The sequence below is a fragment of the Podarcis melisellensis genome, assembly GCF_964234715.1.
Source record: "Podarcis melisellensis genome assembly, chromosome: 2".
In the NCBI taxonomy this organism is placed as follows: Eukaryota; Metazoa; Chordata; class Lepidosauria; order Squamata; family Lacertidae; genus Podarcis; species Podarcis melisellensis.
Genome location: NC_138529.1, coordinates 14832005 through 14858668, shown reverse-complemented (window position 1 = coordinate 14858668; position 26664 = coordinate 14832005). Strand labels below are relative to the sequence as shown.

Genomic DNA, 26664 nt, shown 5'->3' with positions numbered 1-26664 from the left:
CAAGTTACAGACTCCGCTAACCCAGAAATAGTACCTCGGGTTAAGAACTTTGCTTCAGGATGAGAACAGAAATCGTGCGGCGGCAGCGGGAGGCCCCATTAGCTAAAGTGGTACCTCGGGTTAAGAACAGTTTCAGGTTAGGAACAGATCTCTGGAACAAATTAAGTTCTTAACCTGAGGTACCACTGTAATACCATTTCCCCTGTGCGTGTTTCTTCTTCTTGCATACAGGGACAAGTGAGTTGTTGTAAGAGCAAGCTACAGTCAAGCAATGTAGTTGAGATCGTAGAATTGTAGCATTGGATCTGGCCCTCAAGGGTCATCTAATCTGACCCCCTGGCGAATAGATATTTTGTTGAGGCGAATGTAACCTAGATTTAAGGTGTCATCTGGCACCCAGCTTAAATATCTGAGTTTTTAACTCTGCTTTTAAGAGTATTGCTTGAAGCATGTGGGGAGTGAAAGTGTGGGGGCAGGGGCATGGCCAGAAATTCTATAGAAACCTCATTCCATTCAGCCTTTTAGAACATCTAAAATCTTACAAGCTGAACAGCTACTGTAGCATGCTTGCTCAGCCGGGATGCTTTTTGTAATTTGCACTTAAAACATTTTTCTGTGGCCTTCTTGCTGTGAAGGTGGTGTTTTGTCTGCAGCAGATGCCAGCAGTATGGTACAATGCATGTGTTGGCCTCTACTTGGTGATAATTTATTAGCCATAGTTCCCATACACATTTCCAGCAGCTACATGGATTGAAGAAGCAATTTCCGCACTGCTGAACTAGCAATTTCTCCTTTAATCACTGCTATGATGTCACAGGCTCTGCTGCTTGAAAAATGAGCTGACCATGTCATGGATTTTAAAAGCAACTTGAAACAGGAACAGTAGCTTGCAAAAATAATTTTTTAACCCCAAGCCTCTTCAGAGATCTCACCAAAATACACCTTTTATATGTGTTAAACATTGCACTAATTTTAGGCTTCACTTGAAACATCTCTAATCCTCGAGATGGTTTTGACAGAAATATCCTGAATTGTTTTTCCAGCCCATTGTGAATTTTGAAGCATCCAGTTTAAATTATTAATTTAAGTCAGATTTTCTATTTTGTAATTCATATATTTTCTGAACAAGCACTTTTGTTAACTAGTTGTTTAAACAGTGAAAACATTGCACTTCAGCTAAGCAGTCATTCAATACTAGCTAGGAATATACTTGGAAAAATATGGATACGCAGCAAAAATGCATTTTGCATATAGACTCAGCTGCTTTCACAATTATCCCATTTCTCTTAGCAGTGGATTTCTGTTTAGCTCCCTCTGGACTCATGCCAACCAACTATTTAAAGATTAAGGCCAGGATCCTGTGGTAAAGCACATTTTCTATACTGTGTAGATTTGTAAAAGTAATATATATTTGTAGCTTTCCATAAGATTAACACACATAATTTGTTGTCATGCTTAATTTACCGTATTTTTCCATGTAGAAGATGCCCCCTATTTTGGGGGACTCAAAATTAAGAAAATGGGGGGAGATTGCCCTTGTGTTTAAGACTACCTCCCCTTTTAAAACATTTTTAGTAAAAAAAACCCAACCCTAGTTTTATATACGGAAAAATATGGTAATTTCGGATATTATCTCCAATGTTAAATTAAAGGCTGTTTTTAATGTGACTCTTAGAGTTTCGTGAATTCAGTTATAAGATATTAGGTTGGGGTTCCGCTGATGTAATGGGACTTTCATTTTATCTCTTCACCCTGCAAGCACCCCCAAATCTGCTCCAGGGGGTACCTCAACCCCCTGGAGCTGATTGTGAAATTCCTTGCATGCATGGAAGCCTGTAGTGCCAGCAGAGCTGCGGTGCTGGATATGGCCCATTGAAAGTTAAACTTCCTTAAATGTTTGTATTTGTGTTCCACTTTAAACCAGTGATACTTAATTTTTAAAAACTGTGCCCAAACCCGAGTTCTCTTCCTTCAGATCCTTCCTCTAAACTTACATTTTCTTGATGCCTTTGACTTGGTTATTAAACAAAGAGCGATATTCAGCTAAATTGTTGAGTACACAGAATGAGGTCTGCTTGTGCAGTGGAACAGCCCCTCCCCTAAATCTGCTGCAGAGGGTTGAGAGAATCCAAAGAGCAAGTTTGGGGGGCATTGTCGGAGGGAGGCATGTTTCTTGAGTGGACCTCACTTTGTACATGCAGACCCCATTTAGCCCAACCTTGAATTATACTATTAATTTCCAACTAACACAATCCAAGTACAGAATCTCCAACATTTCTTTGAATAAAATTGACACATCCTAAGGAAAAGCTGGACTTCCTGGGATTAAATCAGAAACTGGGGTGGCTTCTATAAATCTGGTTCTATCCCTGGAAAATAGGGACATTCAGAGGGTCTGAAAGTATTTGCATCTTTGTGCCTTCCTTATTGTCTGTTCTACAGTGTAAATACGTTGTGCTCCAGGACCTATTTTGTGCCTATAAAGTTTTGTAAAGCACTTTATTCATTGTGTTAATAAAACAGCGCTGCATGGTGTCTCACATTGAGGTTGCAGATGAGAAGGGATGTTGATGTCTTTCAGCAAAAGACAGCATCTATATTGTGTTGATTCTTAAATTGCAGACTTAACCTTGCTGGTAAGAATTGCTAATTTCTGAATTATTTCAGTTTCTAGGCACAAAGATGGAGACCCCAATGCTGAATTTACGGAATATCTTTGACCAACTGATACGCCAAGCAGAAATTCTAAGTGAAGGCAATGAATTACGTAAGTTGTCATCTTTGTAGATGTTGTGTAAGTGCAGAAATCTATAACCTATTCGTAGGCTTTTTCCTGCCCTGTTATTCAAGGAGTCTCTTAGATGACTTGGTTGGAGTGAGATTTTTTAAATTTCTTAGAGCAGCCAGTTAATATGTTAAATTACACTGGAAGCTTGATGATTGGGATAATGCCTTGCTTCTGTAGAAAACTGATCTGCATACCAGCTAGTGGGTTTTGTAGAATGTGGTTTCTAGGCAACCAGGCAGAACATGTGGTTAAAACATTACAGTTCCAATAGTTACCTTATTTTATCTGTTGCCTTAGGGATGTGATGTTACATTGCCATGTACTATTGCAGGTCTCAAAGAGCCCAAGGGAAGTCTAGTGCTGTGTCACAGAGCAATGACATCCGTAAATAATAGTGGTGGAGGGGGCATTGGCTGGAGGCAGGTTTGTCCAATCTTCTATAGAAGATTGTAGCTTTGCAGGATGGAACGTTTATATTCCCCTTAGGGCAGTGTTAAGCAGCTAAAGGAAATTGGCTTTTTCCTTTTAAATCAATATTTGTATAATTATCTAGCTGAATAGAGTTTCTGGCCCAGACATCTATAATACCAATCTACATCTACTGAAGCATATTACAGCAGTTACATTTAAATTTTGCTTTTGAACGTCTTTCTGGTGTGCTAATCTGTGACCATAAAATAATCTGTTCTCAAGTTAATTATAGCTGCAGTTCTATCCTTGGGTATGACAACCGTCAGCAAGTTCATATATTTATTTAAGTTGCCTTAGCCACGTGTATCTTCTAAGACACTATGTCTTCAGTTGTTCTTAGCAAGTTATCTGACTGAGTAGCCCAATATAAATCTTTTAATCTTGATAAAGGGGGAAACTAGCTTGATTTGTGATTATAACTCTTGTGGCACCATAATTTGGATGTTTACTCAAAAGGAAGTCTCAGTGTGTGTAAGTTGTGAGATCCTGTGCCTACAGTCTCTCTGTTCCGAATAATACCAGCACCTCTGTATTGTAAAATAGAAATGATTAGACTTCTGTTGCAGGGATATTTGAGGAAATGCAATAAAATAGTCCTTTATAAATGAATTCCGATGTGTATGCCCTTCACAGAGTTTATCCAGCTAGCCAAGAACTTTGAAGAGCACAGAAGAAAGTGGCAGAAAATGGATCTTGAGTTGGCCAGGTACAAAGATCTGCTGATGAAAACAGAAACTGAACGTAGTGCCCTGGATGTGAAGCTGAAACACGCCCGAAATCAAGTGGATGTGGAGATTAAGCGAAGACAGCGAGCTGAAGCCGAATGTGAAAAACTGGTGCATATAACATTTCCTCATTTAGTCTTAATGAAGTAGAGTGACAGGCTTAGAGTGCAATCCTATCCAAGTCTACTTAGAAGTAAGTCCTATGGAATTCAGTGGGGCTTCCCCCCAGGTGAGCAAGATTAGGATTGTAACCATCGAACAAAACATAAAAGCCTTGACTGGGGGGGGGGGGTCATCTAGTCCAGCACCCTGTTTTCAATAGTGACTAACGGATTACCTCTGAAAAAACTATCAGTACATAAAGAAGACAGCAGCCCTCCCTTTTTATGTGTTCCAAGCACAGAGTGTTCAGATACATACTTCCACTGAACACGAATTTATTTCCGGGAGAAAAGCATAGGGGTTTTCTAGACACGGTGTATAGTACAACAAATGCCCAGTTGCTGGTCACCTCTGTGATAGCTTGTTCCAAGGAAGTACTTCTGCTTCCAGGATATTGCAGGTTTTTTCCAGCATGCCAACACAGCTTGTGAAAATACGATTGCGTTCTCTGCTTGTCATTCAGTTTGGAGTGATGGGGTGGCTTGGGTACTACAGGTTGCTATTTGTTAGAACTCCAAATATTACAGATGCAACTTCCCATTGTATATGCCATATTGTGATCCAGTGCTCAGCCTGTAAAGAGTGGGCTACTATGGCAGCTGAAATGTGACTAATTTCAAGAAAACAAGCCACTTGCCAGCTTCACTATGGTCAAGTGAACCTACGTAGGTGGTACTGAAACTTGAGTGTCACTTGTGGATGGGCTCTCATCCATACAGTCTTTGGATTGGAGCTTGTAAAACTAGACAGCAACAGCAAACATATGATAGGGCAGACAGGCGAGTCATTACTTGGATGTGGTCACTTGCAACTCCCTGTCGCTCCATGTTTTCAGTCCTCTGTGCACTTGGCTAAACACTGTCTTGTATTAGGCAAAATTTAGCCAAGCCTTCACATGGCTCAGGCAGGCAGGAAGAAGCCAATTCCCCATGAATTCTAGTTCTACCTAAGTACTTGAGCATTTTAGGTACTCCAGGGCTCAGAGGGCACGAGCTCTTGAAGTTTGGGAAGAGGGAACAAGCCACTGGTTCCTCACTTATCTTTACTGTCTTGTGTGGAGGACATCTACAGAGTGGGAAGTGAGAAAGTGTTTGCCCCAGCCTAGAGTAACTGGATTTGCCTGCTTGGTTTACTGCTGGAGAATGTATGCACTGTGACAGAGGCATCATCCAATACTACAACTCTAGAAAGGGGGAAGAGAGGGCCCTGTTCTTAGCTGCCTTATTGTTGTCCTTCATTTACACAGGGCTGCATTATAAAGGCTACATGCAAATCTCTTTATCAGCCTTCTAACCCAAGTCAGCAGTTTTTTAACCTCCTGTTAAATCCATCATGGTGAGTTTAGGACTGTCTTGCAAGAGTGGTGCATGCTCTGGTTATCTCCGGGTTGGACTACTGCTCTACATGGGTCTACCTTTGAAGGTGACCCGGAAACTACAAATCCAGAATGTGGCAGCTAGACTGGTGACTGGGAGTGGCCGCCAAGACCACATAACACAGTCTTGAAAGACATACATTGGCTCCCAGTATGTTTCCGAGCACAATTCAAAGTGTTATTGCTGACTTTTGAAGCCCTAAACGGCCTTGGCCCAGTATACCTGAAGGAGCGTCTCCACCCCCATCATTCTGCCAGGACACTGAGGTCCAGTGCCGAGGGCCTTCTGGCGGTTCCCTCACTGTGAGAAGCCAAGTTACAAGGAACCAGGCAGAGGGCCTTGTTAAAATACAATAGTCTGTTAAACATTAAAAACCTCCCTAAACAGGGCTGCCTTCAGATGTCTTCTAAAATCTGGTAGTTGTTTTTCTCTTTGACATCTGGTGGGAGGGCGTACGGAAACGTACTAGGAGCCAGTGTAGGACTTTCAAGACTGGTGTTATGTGGTCTCGGCAGCCACTCCCAGTCACCAGTCTAGCTGCCGCATTCTGGATTAGTTGTAGTTTCCGGGTCACCTTCAAAGGTAGCCCCACATAGAGCACATTGCAGTAGTCCCAGCGAGAGATAACTAGAGCATGCACCACTCTGGTGAGACAGTCCATGGGCAGGTAGGGTCTCAGCCTCCGTACCAGATGGAGCTGGTAAACAGCTGCCCTGGACACAGAATTGACCTCTATGGACAGCTGTGAGTCCAAAATGACTCCCAGGCTGCGCACCTGGTCCTTCAGGGGCACAGTTACCCCATTCAAGAGTGCTCCACACCTGCCCGCCTCCTGTCCCCCCAAAACAGTAATAAAATAATTTATTATGATTATGATTATTTACTCCTTGGCAGATCAGAATTGTTCATTCTTGGCCTCTTGCAGAAGTCCCTTCCTCTGCTTGCAAAAAGAAGCTCAATATGGTAGAAACTATTGTTACTTGCAAATAGAATTGGGCAAATTGCTTTATGGCTCAAAGAAATCTATTTGGAGCACCTTATCTTTTTACACTGGGTAGCAATTTGATCTAGCTAAATCTTTGTGCTGCTGCTTTAAACTAAGCTGATTTGAGAGACAGGTGCAGATCTCTTTATAGATATTAATATGTTGGTAGTGTAGCAGCCTTCTTCAGGAGGCTTTGTGTATTATGGACTGTCATGTAAATGCAAAGCAAGACTATTTTTGATGTTTCCTAACTTGCAGGAGCGACAGATCCAGCTGATCAAAGAGCTGCTTATGTGTGATTCATCGGGGAGTATTCAGCTGAGTGAAGAACAGAAATCAGCACTGGCCTTCCTAAACAAGCCTCATACTTCTATGGGAGGGAATAAAAGGTCAGCTGCTGAGATATTACCTTTGCTGGAGGGTGCCCCTTTGGTGGGCTGGGTTGTAAAGAAGGTAGATGTGACAACCTGATTTTATTTCGCTGGGGCTAGGAACATGTTTTCCAGACCCCTGGAAACCTTGTATGGGGCCAGAAAATGTACAGAACAATCCAAACCCTCGACCCCTCAAGGGAACTTGGATGGAGTGGAAGTGTTTCTATGCAAGCCCCACGGGAGCTCCACTGTTAGCAGGAAAACCGCGCCAGAATAGAGCAACTCAATGTGTGCCCACCCAAACATTGGTTGGAGGCCACTGTCTCTTCCAACAGCAGGCAGAGGAAATCCCAGTAGTGGCAGTGCTGGCACAGGAATTGCTTGATCCTGCGTAGACCCTGCTGCCGTCACATGGCAGTAGTGGCCCTCGTCCAAGCCTCATTGTGCCGGCCTGGGAGTAGGCACAGTAAAGAGCCATTCCTTTTGCCGTGGCCTTTGTGGGCAGTGGAACTGGGAGTGTGGCTCTGGCTGCCAGCTGGGAGTTAGGATTTGGCCTTAGACTTGTTCACACAGAAGAAAATAATTTTAAGACCTCCCTTGTTTAGTCCTAACACAATTTGTTCAGTGCACCCACAAATTGTGTTAGGAGGACTAAACAGATGTTATCTTAAAATGACCATCTTCTGTCTAAACAAGTCTAAAGCCAAATCCTAACTTAATTGCATCTAAAACATCTGTATAGAAGTCTCTGAAAAGGTAAGAACCACACCTGTTGTTTCATCCACTTTTGCCTCTTGTCTCGGCTACCACTGGCATGTGGCCCTCGGTAGGTTGCCGAAAAAGGAATTCGGCCCTTGAACTTTAAAGTGTTTCCCTATCCTTGGCTTAGAAGCTACTCTTTAGAATACCAGGTCTCTGCAAATTGTTCCAGGAAACACTGTTTCTTGGCAGAGAATATGGGGGTGGGGCGTGTGTAGTATTGTTTCAGGTTGTAGCTATAATCCTACTTGTTTAAAGGTTTTTTTCTGTGATGTAGCAATGCTAAGCTGAATGTCAATAATTCTGTCTCTACATAAGTAATTAACCTAAAGGTAGGGACAGTTCAGCAATACTTCTTTCAGCAACTGACCTAGTTCTAAACAGCAGTCATATTTCTTGTCTGGCAAAGGTTATTTATCCGAATCCAGTAGATATTGAAAGGGTTCTTATTTCTTTTTGGTACTATTAAGCATATATTTCTGCTCTGTGCATCAGTAAATGAAATTTAATACTTCAGAACTGCAAAGAATTGCAGAGGAAGACTCTGATTTATAACAGTACTTGAACCAATATTTATATATTAAAGTTGTATGATTTTGCTGAGAATGTTGAGATGCAGCCAATTAGGCCCTCATGTCTAAACAGAAAAGGACTATATAGGAAAAGGTAGAAGACATCAGACATACTTACCTTAATTATAGAATGATCAAATAATGTAATGTAATTTGAACATTCCTCATTACGCAAACTCAAACGATAGTCTAGATTAGAAAAAATCCTGAATGTCGATACTACTTGTATTAAGCTTCCCTACTTATCTGTGTTTATAAACTTATGCACTATGTGCATTCTTTGATAGATGCCACCGTTATTATTAGTCTTCTGCAGCAGATAAAGACACATTTCTGACCAGAGCAAATGATGCCTTGAAGATACAGGTTTTTAAATAACTTGCTCTTCTGGTCAAGGGTTGGAGTGATAGGGGTCATAAACGAAGCAGAGTGGTGGAGAGGGAAAGGCATAAGCATGGAAAAATGGGCAAGGGGATGGGTAATACCAATAATTGGCAGCCATGTAGAACATCAATATAACCATTCCAAAGCTCTGGTTTAATTTCTGAACTTTCAGTAGAGATCCACAAGTTGCTAAGAGAATTTATCTCTGATTTGGGCGAATTAGAATCGTATTTTCTTTTCCTTTTTTAACTGTAAGCTGGCATTCTCAGAATTGAAAATTATGCACCAGATGCATCAGTTTCATGTATGAGCATGGGTTCCATAGCTCTTCATGCTAAAAGAATCCAAATTCTTCAAATAGAATGGATTATACCAATAACCACATTCCTCTTACTATTGCAATCTCCTTTCAGGAGCCTGTTTTTTTTTTTATTATTATTATTCTTTCGCAAAGATTACGGGACTGGAGGGGAAGAAAGGATATGGCAATTAGAGACCCCTGTGCTGTTAAGCACTTCTAAGCCCCACTGATTGTACAGGAGAGTATTAAGAGACAAGCTTAACTTTCTCCATTGAAACCAATGAGATTTAGATGTGCTTAACTCTAGCTGTTTATATTATATAAAAAAATGTGCACCTCTTAGTATACAAATTTCTTATATACCAGATATTATACCCTATGTTTTTATTATATAGGGATGCAGGTGGCGTTGTGGTCTAAACCACTGAGCCTCTTGGGTTTGCTGATCGTAAGATCGGTGATTCAAAACCACGCAATGGGGTGAGCTCCCGTTGCTCTGTCCCAGCTCCTGCCAACCTAGCAGTTCAAAAGCATGCCAGTGCAAGTAAATAAATAGGTACTGATGTGGCAGGAAGGTAAATGGCGTTTCTGTGCGCTCTGGCTTCCATCACAATGTCCCGTTGCACAAGAAGTGGTTTAGTCATGATGGCCACATGACTCGGAAAGCTGTCTGTGGACAAACACCAGCTCCCTCAGCCTGAAAAGCGAGATGAGTGCCACGACCCTATAGTCACCTTTGCCTGGACTTAACTGTCCAGGGGGTCCTTTACCCTTTATCTGTGTTTGTGTAGCGAAGTTGCATATGTATTGATTACATATAATTAGGAATGTGCCGAGCTAGACTTCTTTCAGAGTCTGCCTGCCTTCAAATACTAAGTATTTGAGCTAGTAATCATAAGGCCTTGACAAGGGTGTTATCTGGAAGAATGTTACATGCATATGTGTGATTTTTACATTTTTTTTCTTCTTGTATTTAGATTATCTACAATAGATGAATCTGGTTCAATTTTATCAGACATCAGTTTTGACAAGACCGATGAATCGCTGGTAATGTTACCATGATCTGCCTTTCTTGTTCTCTCCTTGAATGATGTAGAAATAGGACCATGTGTAAAGAGAAGTGTGGTGATCATGTGAACTATCTTTGTCTGTACTTCTGTATTAACCTTTTGCTCCTAGATTCCATTCAGTGCTATACCAAATAGTTTTGCGGTCTAGCAGGTCATAAGAGTCATAGATTTAGTAACATAAATTGAGGATAAAACCAAACAAACAACACAGAAATTTGCTGCCTTCATAATGCCAACCAGATTTTTCTTGTATCTTCAGGAATGGGATTCCACAGTGGTAAAGACTGTCAAACTGAAGAAAAGAGAGAAAAGGGTATGTACTTTTCCCTTTACTGACTTGTAATGGTCTAATGCAAAAATGAGTTGTGTGTGTGTGTTCGTTCACACAGGTTTCAATTCTCCATTGTTATCCATATGCATATTCACTACTTCACTTAGGTGTCTTGGTATCAAGTGGCAATAGTTACAAATGGTCAAACTGGCAAATATTTTCTAAACTCCTTGAGTGTGAACTTTTAAAGTGTACACCAATATACATATGCAATAATTTGTCCTCTTTTTTAACACACATGATGGATAGATTTCCTAGTCAAGTGTGTGCTTCCCTTATGTCAGCAATACAAAACCCTTTCCAGGCTGGCATAATCTAGAGAGCCACTTAAATTTCAAGATGTATTCCTCTGAGCTGCTTGTTTCAAACCTGGAATTTTCTTTTGAAATGCTTTAATGCCTTGTACAAGGGCTTTGAGATGAAGTAGGACAGATCTGAAGACAGTTTCATGACATCAAAGATAGAAGTTACAATTTCCGTCTCATTTTGGCTTGCAGGATAGCACAGCTGAAACTTTGAGTTCTGTTTCATATATACTAGTGGGGGTGGGGGTGGAATCCTAAAGCAGAGTGTGTCTTTTCTTCCTGCCTTCCCATTCAATTCTCTTCACTTTCGTCTGGTTACAGTGCTAGGTGAGAAGTGTATCTTCTCGGCATATCTCAAGTGGGAAAGGGCACTTCAGAAAGGTTTACTTAAAATTCTACGCAGATCATTTCAAGAATATCGCATCTCTTGTAAATACAGATGTGTAACATCATTTAGTGTCTTGAGTATTCCAATAGAATGCATTTTCTGCTTTCTCAAAAATTCTGTAGTGTTTTGACCCAAACATGGTATTGCAATTTTTTCTTTACAGCGCTCGTCCAGACAATTTATAGAAGGCCCACCAGGTTGTTTAAAGAAAACCCGTTCCATTGGCTCTACCGTGGACCAGGTATGCAACTTTGCATGGTTTATACAACCTTCCTTTTGACAGAAGTGCCTGTGGATTTTGGGATAGGTGGAGCGGTGCTTAGTATTATACATTACTTTACGACATAACATGTACCACCCAGAGTGCAATGTAGATGATATGACTGCTTCTCCATACCCAAAATGAAAGGTGGAGAAATGCTGTTGACCCTGATCAGGTGGCAAATCTCCAACTCTGTGCTATCGTACAAATTCATTGCACAGTGGGAATGATCAGCACAATTGGCACCTCAACATCTATACAGAGTGTATCAAATATTGTGTGGGTCAACATCTACTTCTTATGAACTCACGGTTCAAGTATTAATATAGAGCCCTATCTGATATTGCAGCCATTTGGCTATTTACATTGTCATTTATTGTCTTGTATTGTGTTTTCCCTGCAGAAAAGCTCTGAGTGGCTTATGTGGTGCTCTGAATAGTTTCCCAGACAATAGTCCACATTCGCTTAACATCAAAATAGTGCTGCATTGTGTGCTCCCAGATACATCATTCAGTGGATCTACCTTTCGATGGCACACTTTGTGAATGACTTATGTATTCTGTTCTTAGAAAATCCTGTACAGTGGTACCTTGCAAGATGAAATTAATTCGTTCTGTGAGTTTTTTCGTCTTGCGAATTTTTCGTCTTGCGAAGCACGGATTCCCATAGGAATGCATTGAAAATCAAACTTGCAAGACATTTTCGTCTTGCAATGCAAGCCCATAGGGAAATTCGTCTTGCGAAGCAACTCAAAAAACGAAAAACTCTTTCGTCTTGCGAGTTTTTTGTCTTACGAGGCATTTGTCTTACGAGGTACCACTGTAAATGATAAAACATCTGATGTAAGAAGGTTGCTCATCAAGATGCCAGTCATATGTAGGCGTCATCCATGCACTACCATGCCTGGGCATATTTTCATTTTATCTGGTTGGAGCAGGATATAGCAGTAATATAAAGTGTCCAACTACAACCTAGCGGCCAGCTCCTCACTTTCACTGTGGATGCCTTTATTTTGAAGCCAAGATTTTCATATGCTGAGTAGGTGCTCAAGGCTGCACCATTAACATGGATAACAGGTTGCATATGCTCGGGCAGAGAGAGACTCTTATATATGACCCTTAGGTACATCTTGCACCTGTTAATCTCTTGGCTGTCTCATTTCAGGGAAATGAATCAATAGTTGCAAAAACGACTCTCACAGTGCCTAATGATGGAGGCCCAATTGAAGCAATCGCCACTATTGAAACTGTACCTTGCTATATTGCAGACCGTAGAAAGGCAGGTAAGTGCCTGCTTTCAGATTATTACTTGCATTTCAAATTTAATACTGTGACTTCTCTGTAACCACAGCCGTTAATCCATTTTGCAGCCAGAAGGTTGCTGATACAAGTGAGAGTCATTTTCTGTGACTAAGCACTGCAGAGGATACTGTTGGCTGCCGAAGTTCAACAGGAAATGGCAGCACATATTTGAATTATGTTTCAAATCTGTTATGGATGAACTAAGAGCATACTTTCCTCTGTCACTCTTATACTGCATAGTTTTATTCCATTTCGTATTTTATAATATAGAGGAGGGGAAAACACTCCTGAAACATTTTATCTGTTCTGCTTAAATCCATCCCACACATCTGTTTCTATTTCTACTGTAAGAAGGATTAAGGAGGTACACTGAAAGCTGACCGCCAAATATCCCTCCCTCTCAAGCCTGAGCTGCTGTGATGGGAAAAGGATCTAAATGTAACCCTTGTGTGTGTTTAAAGTGAAATTGTCATTATTTTAATATGAAAAATAGGAAAAATGAGACAAAATTGGGTATCTTGAAGCTTCTTTCTAGTTGCATTAGCTTGCAACTAGAGTAGTGGTAGCTTTTGTGAGAAATGGTATATTCACTCGCTTCTAAATTGGGTGTCCCTATTCTCCCCCTGAAACCTATTTCAAAGGCAGAATCTGTAAAATGACTGTGACTTGTCTCCTCCCAAGCCATTCTACAACCTTGGAGCAGTGATTCAAGCCTGGGAAGCAGGAAGCAAGAAAACAAATCTGAAACAGATGGATCTAGCACGCCTGGGAACACTGGGATGAGGCTACATGAATTTGTATCAAAAACGGTGAGCAAGCAGGCAATGAGCAGCCTGTGTGAATTCCTCTTTTGTTATTTTGAGCAGGTTTATTAGTGCTGGGCAGGGTACCAGTTTGTGGACCTTTTTCAAAGTGTTGGCTTTGTCTTTTCCAAAGCCCTAAATATTTTGAGCCCAGAATACTTGACAAAACACCTCTTTAGATGTGAACCTCTCCCCTTCTCCCTGGGGTTCCTTGGAACCTGAGTACCATAATCTTTTGAGATAAGCAGGACATCTGCGTTGGTACCCTTTAGCACAATGCAAATATATTTAATCAAATGTTGCTGTAATCTTTTAAGATACCAAGCATACAATGAAATCATGGCTTAGCTTACTGAGCCCAGCCCAGGGATGCATGTTTAGGGAGACATTAGCAAATTCTGTCTGACATCTTGTAAGCAGAGTGGAGAAACTGTTTTAAATCTGGCTTGCCCACGAAGCCTGCAATTGCAATGAGACTATTGTGTTGTGCAAAGTAGCTCCCTAGCTGCTGCATCATAACTGCCAGTGTACCCACTTACCTGCCCAGAGTGGCTCATATGTCAAGCTCATTGAGTCAGAAGTTGCATTCAAAGCCTTCTTGCTCATGAAGGCATTTGACTGACTGACTCACGTTGCTGCTGTGGTTTGCACTTGCTGTTCTTAACCAGAATGATATTATGTTTTTCTAGATTGACTTTTATGTCAGTTTTAGTGATTAGCAGTTTTGAGAGCCTCTCTAGCTGACTGGTGGGATGGAAATATTCAAATGAATAAACTACTGATTTGGATAAGGGTCCTTATCTGGACTAAATATATTTCAGTGCTTATTTCAGATCAAGCTGTTCCTTACACATGTAGTCTCTCTCCAGGTTATTAAACCCGAGTCGTGTGTTCCATGTGGCAAGCGGATAAAGTTTGGGAAAGTGGCCTTGAAGTGCCGAGACTGTCGGGTAGTGACACACCCAGAATGTCGAGATCGCTGCCCTTTGCCCTGCATCCCTACCTTGGCAGGAACCCCTGTCAGAATTGGAGAGGTATGCTTCCGTATGTGCAGCATCTTCAGTGGCCTACAACTGAAAAGTTTTCTGTTGGATCTAAAGAACAAAATGGTTTTTTAAAAAATTATACTTATTTGTCACTTCTTACACAAAGAGTATCCCAAAGTGTCTTGCAGCATATTAAAGCAAAATACTTAAACATGCTTCTCCAGGAACATTTTTAAACTTACAAATCTTACTCGACCTATTGAAAGAATACATACCGTATTTTTCACACCTGACCATAAGACACACCTAGTTTTTAGAGGGGGAATGCAAGGGGAAAAAAATTTAAAGGGAGCGCTGAGCAGAGCCTGTATGCATCCCAGGCTCTGTTCAGCACTCCCTTTCACGAGCCGCGAGGAGCTTGTGTGCAGCGCTTGCAGGCTTTTCCCCAAGAGCCGCACACACTCCACACGGCTCTTTAAAGGGAGCGTGGCCTTTGGGGTTTTTTTCTGGGAGGTGGGGGAAGGGACAGAGCTGTGCCCCACCTCCCGCAAAAGCCAGGGATAGCCCCGCGAAGCCTTTTCAGGGCACGGGGATGAAGGCTTGCTGTGCCCTGTGGAGGCTTCACATGAAGCTAGAACAGCTAGAGGGCCAGTAATTTAAAGAAAGTCTTAAGCTGTATGCTTCCTATTAGTAACTTTAGGATTATGTACAAACATAAGGTTTCCATGCTGCTTAGGGGTGCTTGTACCTGGCCAGATGTAAAGTGAAAGATGAGCAGAACAAAATAACTGCTAACAATGTCTGCCACCTTTTTCCTAAGGGAACCAGGAGTTAACAGCTGCTCAGTTAGATCTTATCATTTTTTGTCCATGCCTAAGGTTTTTCAGAAAGGTCTTGGGGATGTTATCTTTAGATTATGCAGTTTTAAGTAATGTGGAAAAAAGAATGTGATGTCTCTGTGGTAGAATCTTTGTTACACCTGTGCTATTAACAAGCACATATCCTTCACACCAGCCAGAAAATGTATGATGTTTCTGCAAGCATTTCTAGTGTCTCCACCACTAATGATTTGACAGGTTTATACTCATATCTCTTCATATTTGTACTATGATCTATAACAGAATTCGATAGTAGGATTTACACTTGAGATTTTGATTGTAGCACTTGGTTGCAAAAATCAGTTTAAAGCGATTTTGCTCCCTATTTTCCTGGAGTGCAGTTATGAGCTGTTTTCCATCAAGGATTCTGTAGGTAGGTTATGGTCAAGTTGTCTGTTGGAAGACCTGAAACCTGTGCCTTTGTCCTCTTAAAGAATCTTTCTTCTGTGAGACTTCTAGGGAGTCGGGTATGGATGGAAAATCACCGTGTTCCTCTTTTTCAGGGAGTGCTAATGGATTTTGTATCTCTGACGCCTCCCATGATCCCCTCCATCATAGTTCACTGTGTGAATGAGATTGAGCAGCGAGGGCTGCATGAGGTAAGAACTTGAAAAGTGTGCATCATCTTGTTTATGCTATTTGGAATGAAGAGAATTATATACTGTCTACCTTTTGGGGCCCTATGAGAGTTTGCAGCCATTGAAATAAAAAAAATGTTTGTGCTGTTATTAAGATCATAACCTTATGCACTGGGAGATGGGGTCCACCAAAGCTAAAAACTTTGAACATAGGTTGACATACTGTTCTTTCAACAGACAGGCCTCTACCGAATTTCTGGTTGTGATCGTACAGTGAAAGATTTGAAGGAAAAGTTCCTTCGAGGGAAGACTGTGCCCCTGCTTAGCAAGGTGGAAGATATCCATGCTGTGTGTGGTCTCCTTAAAGACTTCCTCCGCAACCTGAAGGAGCCTCTCCTCACCTTCCGTCTCAACAGGGCTTTTATGGAGGCAGCAGGTAAGAATTATGGCTGTCCCAAGTGATATGGGCATTTCTTCAATGCGAAAGCTTACAAAACACTGGCTCCCTGTCTTTCATCATATGGAGTCATCACCTATCACAAGGAAGATAACTATTTGATTCTCTGTTGCTGTTGCACCGGGGAGAAACAGAAATATATTTTATAGCTGATATTGATGGTTGGATAGTGGAACTCTTAGAACTGGCTTTTTGAGAGTGAGTAACAGGCACAAGGGACGTGGGTGGCACTGTGGGTTAAACCACAGAGCCTAGGACTTGCTAATCAGAAGGTTGGCGGTTCGAATTCCCGCGACGGGGTGAGCTCCCATTGCTTGGTCCCTGCTCCTGCCAACCTAGCAGTTCGAAAGCACATCAAAGTGCAAGTAGACAAATAGGTCCGAAGGGAACCATGAGCTGCTCTGGTTCGCCAGAAGCGGCTTAGTCCTGCTGGCCACATGACCCTGAAGCTGTACGTCGGCTCTCCCAGCCAAGAAAGCGAGATGAGCGCCGCAACCCCAGAGTCGGTCACGACTGGACCTAATGGTCAGGGGTCCCTTTACCTTTACTAACAGGCACAAATGAATTATTTGCCTAAATGTAATGCCATTCTAGACTTATTTGATTACATTATTTCCCCCAAACAGCAACTGCTATGACCTGGTACTTTTCACTCCTAGCCTAGCTGACACAAACATCCTCCTACACACCACTTTCCCTCTCTTGTTTCACTTGCCTCCTGTTTTTTGATAACCTCCTACTTGTCTGACTGAAAATCCAGTAAGAAAACCTCCTACTTGTCTGACTGAAAATCTATTTTAAATAACAGGCCCTTAAGACTATAACAATAAGGACATAATTACATTATTAGAAGCCTCTTTTCTTACCAACGGTGTTATGTCACCCAAAGGGATGATACCCATTTTTCAAAGAAGCTTTTCCCTCTCATTTTAGTGTGCTAATTCTTCTCCATTTGTTTCACTCTTTATTGTGTGTAATGAAAAACCTTAATACAATACTAATAGGAAAGCAATAGACTATGTTGCAAGGAGCACTTTTATATCTGCTCTGTTGCAAACTACCTTTTTTAAAAATCCCACAACAGAAACCCCGGTATTGCAGCAAGTCTTCAAATATAAGTTGATGGGCTCATTTGACTCCTAGCACAGTTCAGCGCACATAAACTAGGCTGGACCTATGCATGCTGCCCTCGTTGGGATAGTGTCATAGAGTAGTTTGACTCCCCTAATAATTTTCCCATGCATCATGTTGAGCACTAGGCGACACACAGCAGATAGGTTTTTCTGTCTCATTTGTCTTTGTTCTGTAGATGTTACAGTAGTCGGGAAAATTCCAATTGAGTTGCCTATTTCAATAAATCTTCCCTTTCCCAATATTGAGATGGGACATTCTACTGATTTGATAGTGATGGTAACTCCTGTTGCTTTGTATTTAATAACACATGAGACACAACACAACTTGTGTCCTGTCTCTTAATGAAAACCTATAGATATGTTGAAAGCAGTCATAGAAATGCTATTTGTTTTGTTTTGTTTAAAGAAATAGTTGATGAAGACAATAGTGTGGCAGCCATGTATCAAACAGTTGGGGAGCTCCCGCAGGCTAACCGAGACACTCTGGCTTTCCTTATGATACACCTCCAGAGGTGAGTCCAGTTGGGATATAGATTCTGGAAGAGTTAGTGTGGAAAAAATGATATAATTCTGTTGGCATGGGGGAATGATTATGAACCAAGAAGAATGGCAGGCTTGCTTTACACAAATGCTCTGTCTCTTTGTCCAGAGTGGCCCAAAGTCCAGATACAAAAATGGATGTCTCCAACTTGTCCAAGGTCTTTGGACCTACAATTGTTGGTCATGCTGTGCCAGATCCTGAACCCATGACACTACTCCAGGATACAAAAAGGCAACCCAAGGTAGGCCAGCAGTGTAAATTGAGGCAGAATGTGAACTTTTGGCAGCCAAAATGTATCGATTGCATTGCTGGTATTTGTCTATGGTGTTCTGAAAGAGGAGTAAGTCTCATGCCAGTGTGCTCCTGTAGGTGGTGGAGCGGCTGATCTGCTTGCCTGTGGAATATTGGAGTCAGTTCATGATGGTGGAACAGGAAAACATTGAACCATCACATATCATTGAAAACACAAATGCCTACTCCACACCCTGCACACCAGATGTTAAAGGTAATCATACCCTATTTATTGGCTACCTAATGGGAATTAAAAGAAAAGTGGCCCTTTCAACAAACAACCTAGCCTTTTCATTTCTTAGTGCCAGATATTGGTTTTAATAATTATTCAGGCTGTTGCTCTAATGTTACCTTTTGTCCATTTAACTCCTGCCGACAATCCCTTTTCTTCAATTCATTCTTGGGTCATCCCTGCAGTGCTAAAACTTGAGGCTGCATCATCCTAAATGCATATTCCTGGAGCAAAAAGCTACAGTGTGTGATTAGATATGCCTCAGAATGTGGTGCTCCTGTCAGAAATGGCAACTTCCTGTTGAATTCACTCTCCTCTTGCCTGCAACATTCTGTAAGGGAAAACGGCATTTCCGTGCATTCTGGCTTCCGTCACAGTGTCCTGTTGCGCCAGAAGCAGTTTAGTCCTGCTGGCCACGTGATGCAGAAAGCTAGCTGTGGACATACGCCGGCTCCCTTGGCCTGAAAAGCGAGATAAGCGCCGCACCCCATAGTTGCCTTTAACTGGACTTAACTGTCCAGGAGTCCTTTACCTTACCTTTTATACCTTACTGTAAGGGAAATTCATAGCAGCATCATATTGTGCTTTTCCCTCTTTGCTGGCAACCAGTGCTGAGAAGCAGATCCCAACACTATCACATTGTGCATTTCTGTTGCAGTGCATTGTAGGGGTGGCCAACGTGGTGCTTTCCAGATGTCGTTTGGCTACAGCTCTCATCCCTGACAGTTGGCCATACGGATGTGAGTTGGAGTCCAATATATGAAAGACTGGCCGTGCATTAAACAGAGCAGGGTTTGACATGGGGTTGCCATTTCCAGAGACAACACTCTTCTTTTACATTCTGGGACTGTGTTTGATTAGGAGAACTGGTTACGCTACTTCCGCTTAAACTGTGCTTCGTTGTTGCAAGAGCTGAAATTCTTCAGCAGAAAAACGCATAGCATTGGTGGGCTGTTGGGAACGCACAGTATTTCTTAGTGGCAGCCTGAACAGTAGGATGTGTATACTTGTGCCTTATTCTTTTCAACCCAGAAGAGGGTGACTTCACCCCTGAAGAAATCGGCAATAGCAACCAGAATGAGAAATGCTGCCTCTTAAAATTGTTTATTATTAGTTCCTTCAGACTGTTCACAAATACATCTCTAAGACTGAAACTACTTTATCTGAGATAAGATGCTGCTGATTAAGAATGCTAACTACGGTGCCATGCTTGTGTCTTCTTGCTTCAAAGTGAGCATGTTGGGACCACTCACCACTCCAGAGCAACAAATGGTTAAGACCCCTTCAAGCAGTTCGCTCTCCCAGAGGGTCAGGTCTACATTCAGCAAAAACACACCCAAGTAAGTTGGGCCGTTGCTTCCTTGACCTAGCAGACAAAGCATTTTCCTCCCAAGTTAGAAAGGGCTCCAGAACTCTAGCAGCGTCACTGTAGCCGTCAGTTTAGCTCGGCAATAGGCAGAAAGTATTGTTGCTGAGGAGTTCTGTGGCTTGTTTCAAGCGGATGACGGGGTGGTCTGGAATCAGGCAAAACAAGCTGGCAAGGAGTAAAACAAAGTGAACAGGTGATCCATGTCTAGAGTGTAATGTTCTGAAAGAACCACAACTTGCCTTCAAGCAAAGTTGACTGCAGTGCTTCAGGCTGCTCATAAGGGAGCGATGGTATTTGGCTTGGGTACGGGTCTTGAACATGAGGTGGGGTACCACAGCTGCTCTCCCGTGCATCTGCCTCTAGCTAGTTTTGCTGTAGCTAGGAAAAGGCAAAATAGCTCCGTTGCTAGGAAACTGCAATTCACAATCCCATTTGTTCCAACTTCATCAAAGTGGCCAGCCTGGAGGTAATCATGACTCCTGGAGACTGCTGCATACCCTGAAATGTTGGCAACATCACTTGGGTGGGGTTGGGGCGAGAAAGCAATATATGTAAAGAAGATTTTTACTTGTACTAATCTTGTCTTGGGCTGTATCTGCTCAAGTACTTTGAAAATCTGCGGAATTTCCATTGGGCATTTTCAGCATTAATGGCATCTGAGTTATTTGTTAAGTGCTCAACAAAAGTGAAAATGTGGGTGCAGAAACAGTCATTGTTTGCTCAAACATGTTCATCCACCAAAGCAAATACTAGGACACTGAAAACCATTTCATGCCAAGTCTCTCCCTTTCTTTTTCCCTAGATTTGCCAGCAAAAGCAAATCTGCAACCAGCATTGGACGCCAGGGTAATTTCTTTGCCTCTCCAATGCTGAAATGAAGCATGGTTTCATACTGAACATCATCCTGCAGTCCGATTATGAACAGCTGCAATAAAATCTGAAATTGTTCCTTCGCTTGTTCCCAGCAACATTGCGTACTAGGATCAACTATACCATTTTCAGTTAAGAGACTTTATTTTTATTCTCCAGTGTTTAGTATCTATTGCCATATTACGTTTATGAGAAATAACTGGCAAACCCCTATATAAATAGGGAAACTGCAAAAAGTTCTTTTTTAAATGTTTTCTGTAGCTCAGATATTATCTCCACCTGTTCAAAGCACCCCATTCTTGTTTCAGTTGTGCATTGTTGTTGGAAATGATACATTTTTGCACCAGCAGTAATCTTCCTTGTTTCAAAGAACTGCTGTGCATGTTGAACTTTCCTGGTTAGTTTCTTTTCATTAAAACCAATGACTTTTAAGTGAGTAAACTCAGAAGTTGGTTATGTGAAAAATGGAAACCCAGTGTTCCATAGTGCATTCTTGAGCTTCTTCCTTGTGCACCAGAGGAGGGCACAGAGTAAACAATAGGATACTGAATTGAGCATAATCTTCACCTGCAACCTTTCAGAAACCTGGCTTGGGTTATTTTAACTGCCTAGATTGCTGATAAAAGCATGTGTTAAGTGTGGAAACGTTTTAGTCATGTTGTAGCCAGTTTGGTTTTACCCTTGTATTTATTTTCTATAAAATCCTGGGCTTTTAGCAGGATACTTAATGGATAGAAGATGAACATGTTGTTTGTTTGTGAGATGCAATGGAAGACTCAACCAGTTTAGTTTTTCCCACAAAGGTTTGTCTTACCAACACTTGTAAACACACCACTGATTTTGCAAGAGTGTCTTATTTTGTGTTGTGGCCCATCAAAAAAAAGTTTAATTGTATCTTAACATGACCCATATTATTTTGTGGAGTATTGAATTGTATTTCCATAAAGTGTTTCCATAAAGTATTTCAGGTTAATGTTTGCAATGCTCAGTGTCTCCCCCAAATGCAGCAGCGTTGCCCGTCCATCAGATTAATAGTTTTGTACTTCCCTGTTTGCGCATAACATTTTAACCATGGTTTAGCACAAACAAAGTGCCCAAGAAAAACAGAGCTCCTGGGCTCCTCCTCCTGGGTGGGCAGAAGAAAGACTTCACTCGCATTTACTTTCATTTTCCAGAATCATGGCTTATTGCATACGAACCAGAGATTGTAGCAGAAAACAAACTGTTCAGTTTCTAAACAAATAAACTTCAAGCCATGGGTTTTGAAGCTGGCTAGTTTAACTAACCAGTTTGTTTTGAACCACAATCTCTGCCTTGTATGTAACAAGCCATGGTTTTTTAAAAGTAAATGTAAACACCATCAAAGTCCTTCTGGTTTTATGACATAAGCACTAAACTGGTTTAGAATTATGTCAACCAACCCAAAGATTTTCAATGGCCATTGTCGTCGTACCATGCTCAGAGCAATGGAAGATGGGAATAAATGGAACTAACACCTGCAATTCCTGTATCTCATTGAAAAAGGCTTGATTAGGAAAACCACGTTTTTCCGCCTATGTTTGTTGCTGTTCAGTGCAAACTGTCCTTTATCATTAAAACAACTGTAGACAAGTCACTTGAGTTAATGCAGTTATTTTTTGTTATATGGAACCTTCTCAATCACTTTTTAACGACAACTAAAAATATTAAAACTCTTAGATCGTCTTGCTCTGTTTCTGGAATGACATGTTGAACTAAGGTTAACTTATAAGCTACATTCCCCTATCTTTACTTCGAAGTGTTCTCTGCTTCCTATAACAGATGGATATCTGCTCTGTGTTCTGTTGCTCAGAATGTTAATGGAAGTGGAACCCATTTTTAAGTCCTCGACATTTAAACCAAAGAACAAGGATCAACAGGAAGCTGGCAGAAATAAATGGCCTGTTTTTGTAATGGGGGGGGGATAGTCCCCATAGGATCTGCTGTTGGATACTTACTAATTTGCTCAAATATTGCCTAGAGTTTGGGTGGGTGAGAGATCCTAGTTTGCAGGTTAACTCCAAATTAGACTAAAGAACCCCCAAAATTGATCCCTTGAAACTAGGCACAAGGGCAACAGAAGGGGAGATCACATTCAGTAGAAATGCAAAGTAATGCATGTATGGCCAGAAACCTTGAACTTCTCATACAAATGCATTCTCCTTGGTAGTTATAGTTATTTTGAGGTTAACGGTAGAAAACAACTATGCTGTAGCAGGGAAAAGGTGATAGGGGAAAAAAGTAAAGAAAGAGCATGTTGCAACCACGGTTAAAAATAACTAGGAGTATTCATCTCCCATACAAACACTGTATCCTGGGAGGTAGAAAAGTGCAACTAAAATGACTTTGGGGTTCAAGCCACTTTTGCAATGAAGCTCAGATCTCTTGAGTACAAACAAGATAGAAGAGACAGCAAAGAGTTATCTGTTAAATAAGAACTTCTGGCACTTCAAATGGGCTTGAATTACAGTTTCAGGTCAATCATAGTTTACTTCATAGATGTAGCTTATGGAATTTATTGCCACAAAATATGGAGATAGCCAGTAACTTTTTAAAAATAGGTTTGTGAAGGGAAGAATTATCAAGTGCTGTAGGTTCCTATTGATAAATTCAGTCTTGATCAAAGGAAATAAACTGCCCATGCTTATCATGTCGCTGCTTGAATTTCACAGTCTTATATGGCTATGGTTGGAGACTTAATGATGCTAGACTCAATAGAAATTTGGCCTGGTCTAATTTTTTATTGCTGGTGGTCCTGCTTTTTAACTCCACCTTGTGTACAGTAAGAGCAGATAGCATATTTTGGGAAGAATGTTACACAGAACCAAAACCCAGCAGCAATGAAAACAAATCCAGTTTCTTTCAATCCTACTTTCTCAGAATGTATTTTGCCCTCACAGCTGAAGATTCCTTCTTCAGTTAATTACACTACTTTACAGCCCTTTTAAAATGTGTGTGTTTTTTTGGGGGGGGTATTGGGTAGTTGTTTTTATTTTGATTATATATTTTGTGGTTTTGTATTTTTATTTTGTTCTGTGAACTGCCTTGAGACCTCAAGTTATAGGGCGGTATATAAATCCACTAAATAATAATACAGTAAGGAATGTATACTAAAATGTAGTAAGGCTGACTGAGAAGCAACAAGTCTTTACTTAAAATTTTCAGTGTAAAGAGACTGCTGCAAAAGAATCTCCCTCTAAAAGCATGCCCTGCCTGTCAGAATACAGATTTCAAGGGGTAGAGGGCAATACCTAATACTCTGTAGTTGTTGAAACAAACTCTAAATACCAGCAGTACAGCTTTATCAAAGCCAGAGGTTTTATAAGGGTGGCTTTAAATAAAAATACAAAAGGGAATATTGACTTTTCTACAAATTTGGACACGGGCAGAATGGCTCTGCCATAGCTGGTGTGTTATCTGCTGCTAACCCAGCTTTGGCAGGTTATATTCATACTTCTTTCTACAAAAGGTGAACTTACTGGCTATGATCTCCTCTTTTCTCCGTACACTGGATTATTGGGATTAACGCCTCAGGCAGCTAGGCAAGGGGCACCCACTTACCAAGAAGAGAGCAAAGCCTTCCAGCTACTTTATGTAATTGAAGCTAAAAGACCAGCACTGCCTTCTAATCTCAGATTAAGTGTTTTATGCCAGACATTGCTGTTCCAGGGCAACGAGGGAAATGCTACTGATGTAACGATAACTAACTGACTACTCTGCGTGCTGAAACACTGGCACTTATTCCCTGAGGAAGGACGCATATGAAATAACTGCTCCAAGGGGTAGCGTTCACAGTGCCCCCCTTAGCAATTTCGGCCCTCTAAATTATTGGATTACAGTTCCCATCATCCCCGACTACAGACCATGTTGGTGGGAACTGGGACTCCAACATCTGGAAGGCCAGATGTTAAGCCACCCAGGTCAGTGGCTGCCTCTGCATGACAAGCGATTTGCGTATACCACCTGTCAGGGTTTCAGGGAGAGAAGAGCAGATGGGGGAGGAGACAGAGAGCGAGGGGGAAGAATCCCAGAGAGATGAGGAGGAGGATGACGATGACCAAAGGTCGTCCATGAGTCTGTCCAGTGAGTCAGAGGACTCCCAAAAGGGGGCCCCCCTGGTCAGACCAAAGGGAGGCCAAGGGGGAAACAGTGAGGAGCAGGGGAGCGAAGGGAGAAGCCCCAGTGGGAGTTGGACACCGGAGCCGGCTTCTCAGCCGGAACGGTGTGAAGGGGGTGGAGTTACCAGTAGGTCAGAGGGAGCAGAGCAAGAAGGAGACAGGGGAAGGAGATCGGAGCAGGGCGCTCAGCCGGAAGGGGTGGAGAGCAGCACCGGGAGCAGTGTAGCGGTCGAGAGAAAGGTCAGAAGCAACGTACGCGCGCCAAGTTCAAATGTAGAGGCGCGCGGAAGTGAGGAGAGCCCTGGGGAGGAGCCCGGCCCCAAAGCGAGAAGGAGGGGGGCGGAGGCGTCAGAGGATTCAGCCTCGGGCGAGTCCCGGCGAGGGGGAACCCAGGGGGGCAGAAAGACCCTGCGGAAAAGGAAGGAGAGGAAGAGGTGGTCCAGCACAAGCCTCTTAAATTGGTGTAGAGGCGGGACGGATTCAGAGGGTACTTCAGCGGTCTAACGTTACAGACGTAGAGTCACAAAGATGGAATGTAAACGGAGCAATGATCTTCAATAAAGACTTTTTGTAAATAAACTGGATCGGATTTGGGTCTCTTGTGAGCTGGGACCAGACGGGTGGCTCTGACACCACCTTACAGCACAAGTTGTGGAGCTTTCACCACATAAAGCACAGGCTTTTGTTAAGCCAGTGGTTTTCAACCAGTATGCTGTGGCATCCTGGGGTGTCTAGAATGATAGTCGTGGGCAACGTGGGCCTTTGTTCCTCTTTCCCTCCTTCCTCTGATGCCCTCTTGCATCTCTGCCTCCCAAAGGCTTGCGCGGCATATCAGTTAATACCTTTAACCCTGCTCCACTGAATTGAAATTTCAGCCTTCACGACATAGGAAAACAGCCAAGTAAACAGCTATTTTCGTGGAGGAGGGTCGATATATTAACTGATATGCATGAAATTTCAGATACAGCTATATAATCCCTAGTGAGGCATTTTTTCCAAAAAAAAAGTTTTTTATGAACTGCCCTACTGAACACCCAATGCTTTTCAGTGGAGCAGGGTCAAGATATTAACTGATGTGCATGAAATTTCAGATATAGCTATATAATCCCTAGGTAAAGGTAAAGGGACCCCTGACCGTTCAGTCCAGTCACGGACAACTCTGGGGTTGCGGCGCTCATCTCACTTTATTGGCCAAGGGAGCCGGCATACAGCTTCCGGGTCATGTGGCCAGCATGACTAAACCGCTTCTGGTGAACCAGAGCAGCGCACGGAAATGCCATGTGCTTTCGAACTGCTAGGTTGGCAGGAGCTGGGACGGAGCAATGGGAACTCACCCCGTCGCAGGGATTCGAACCGCCGACCTTCTGATCGGCAAGCCCTAGGCTCTGTGGTTTAACCCACAGTGCCACCCGCGTCCCTAGTGTGGTAAAATAAGACCTTTGGAGCAGGCATTTTTTAAAAAGTTTTTTATGAACCACCCTAGTGTGCAATGCCTGCCTGCGAGCCAAGTGCCCAGCACCGAAGGGGAGCCTTTCCTCCATGCAGGCCCACAGCTACCTCTCAAGGTGAGTTAAGTTGTCTGCCTCATGTTCACCTTTGGCAAGTCAATCAGGCTGCTAAGGCTGGAAGCATCCTCTTCCCAGGCCCCTGGGCATGAGGAGACACCTCTCTTTGGGGCGGCTCAGAGACCAGAAGGGAGAGTGTTTGAAAGGGGTGGGGGGCTGCCAGCTCTGCGGGCAAGGGGTGACACAACTGGGCTCCCGCAGCTCGGAGTACGTTTCCCCACAGGGGAGCCTTAGAAAGAATGCAGTTTGTCAAGGGAGCCGTGGACTCAGA

General features: G+C 42.4%; 1 protein-coding gene across 5 annotated transcripts in view; it reads left to right on the top strand.

The window, feature by feature from the left end:
• The window catches only part of RACGAP1 (Rac GTPase activating protein 1), a 59897-nt gene extending 37590 nt beyond the window's left edge, over positions 1–22307 (top strand). For all 5 annotated transcript variants that reach the window (XM_081898666.1, XM_081898669.1, XM_081898667.1 and 2 more), the window contains exons 2-17: positions 2668–2767; positions 3893–4095; positions 6766–6896; positions 9875–9944; positions 10227–10280; positions 11155–11232; positions 12418–12535; positions 13236–13363; positions 14227–14391; positions 15725–15820; positions 16037–16235; positions 17796–17901; positions 18039–18171; positions 18300–18435; positions 19685–19793; positions 20625–22307. In XM_081898666.1, the coding sequence (XP_081754792.1) occupies positions 2668–2767; positions 3893–4095; positions 6766–6896; positions 9875–9944; positions 10227–10280; positions 11155–11232; positions 12418–12535; positions 13236–13363; positions 14227–14391; positions 15725–15820; positions 16037–16235; positions 17796–17901; positions 18039–18171; positions 18300–18435; positions 19685–19793; positions 20625–20700 (1902 nt within the window). In that variant the 3' untranslated portion in view covers positions 20701–22307. The remainder of the gene's footprint in view (positions 1–2667; positions 2768–3892; positions 4096–6765; positions 6897–9874; positions 9945–10226; positions 10281–11154; positions 11233–12417; positions 12536–13235; positions 13364–14226; positions 14392–15724; positions 15821–16036; positions 16236–17795; positions 17902–18038; positions 18172–18299; positions 18436–19684; positions 19794–20624) is intronic.
• The last annotated feature ends 4357 nt before the right edge of the window (positions 22308–26664 follow it).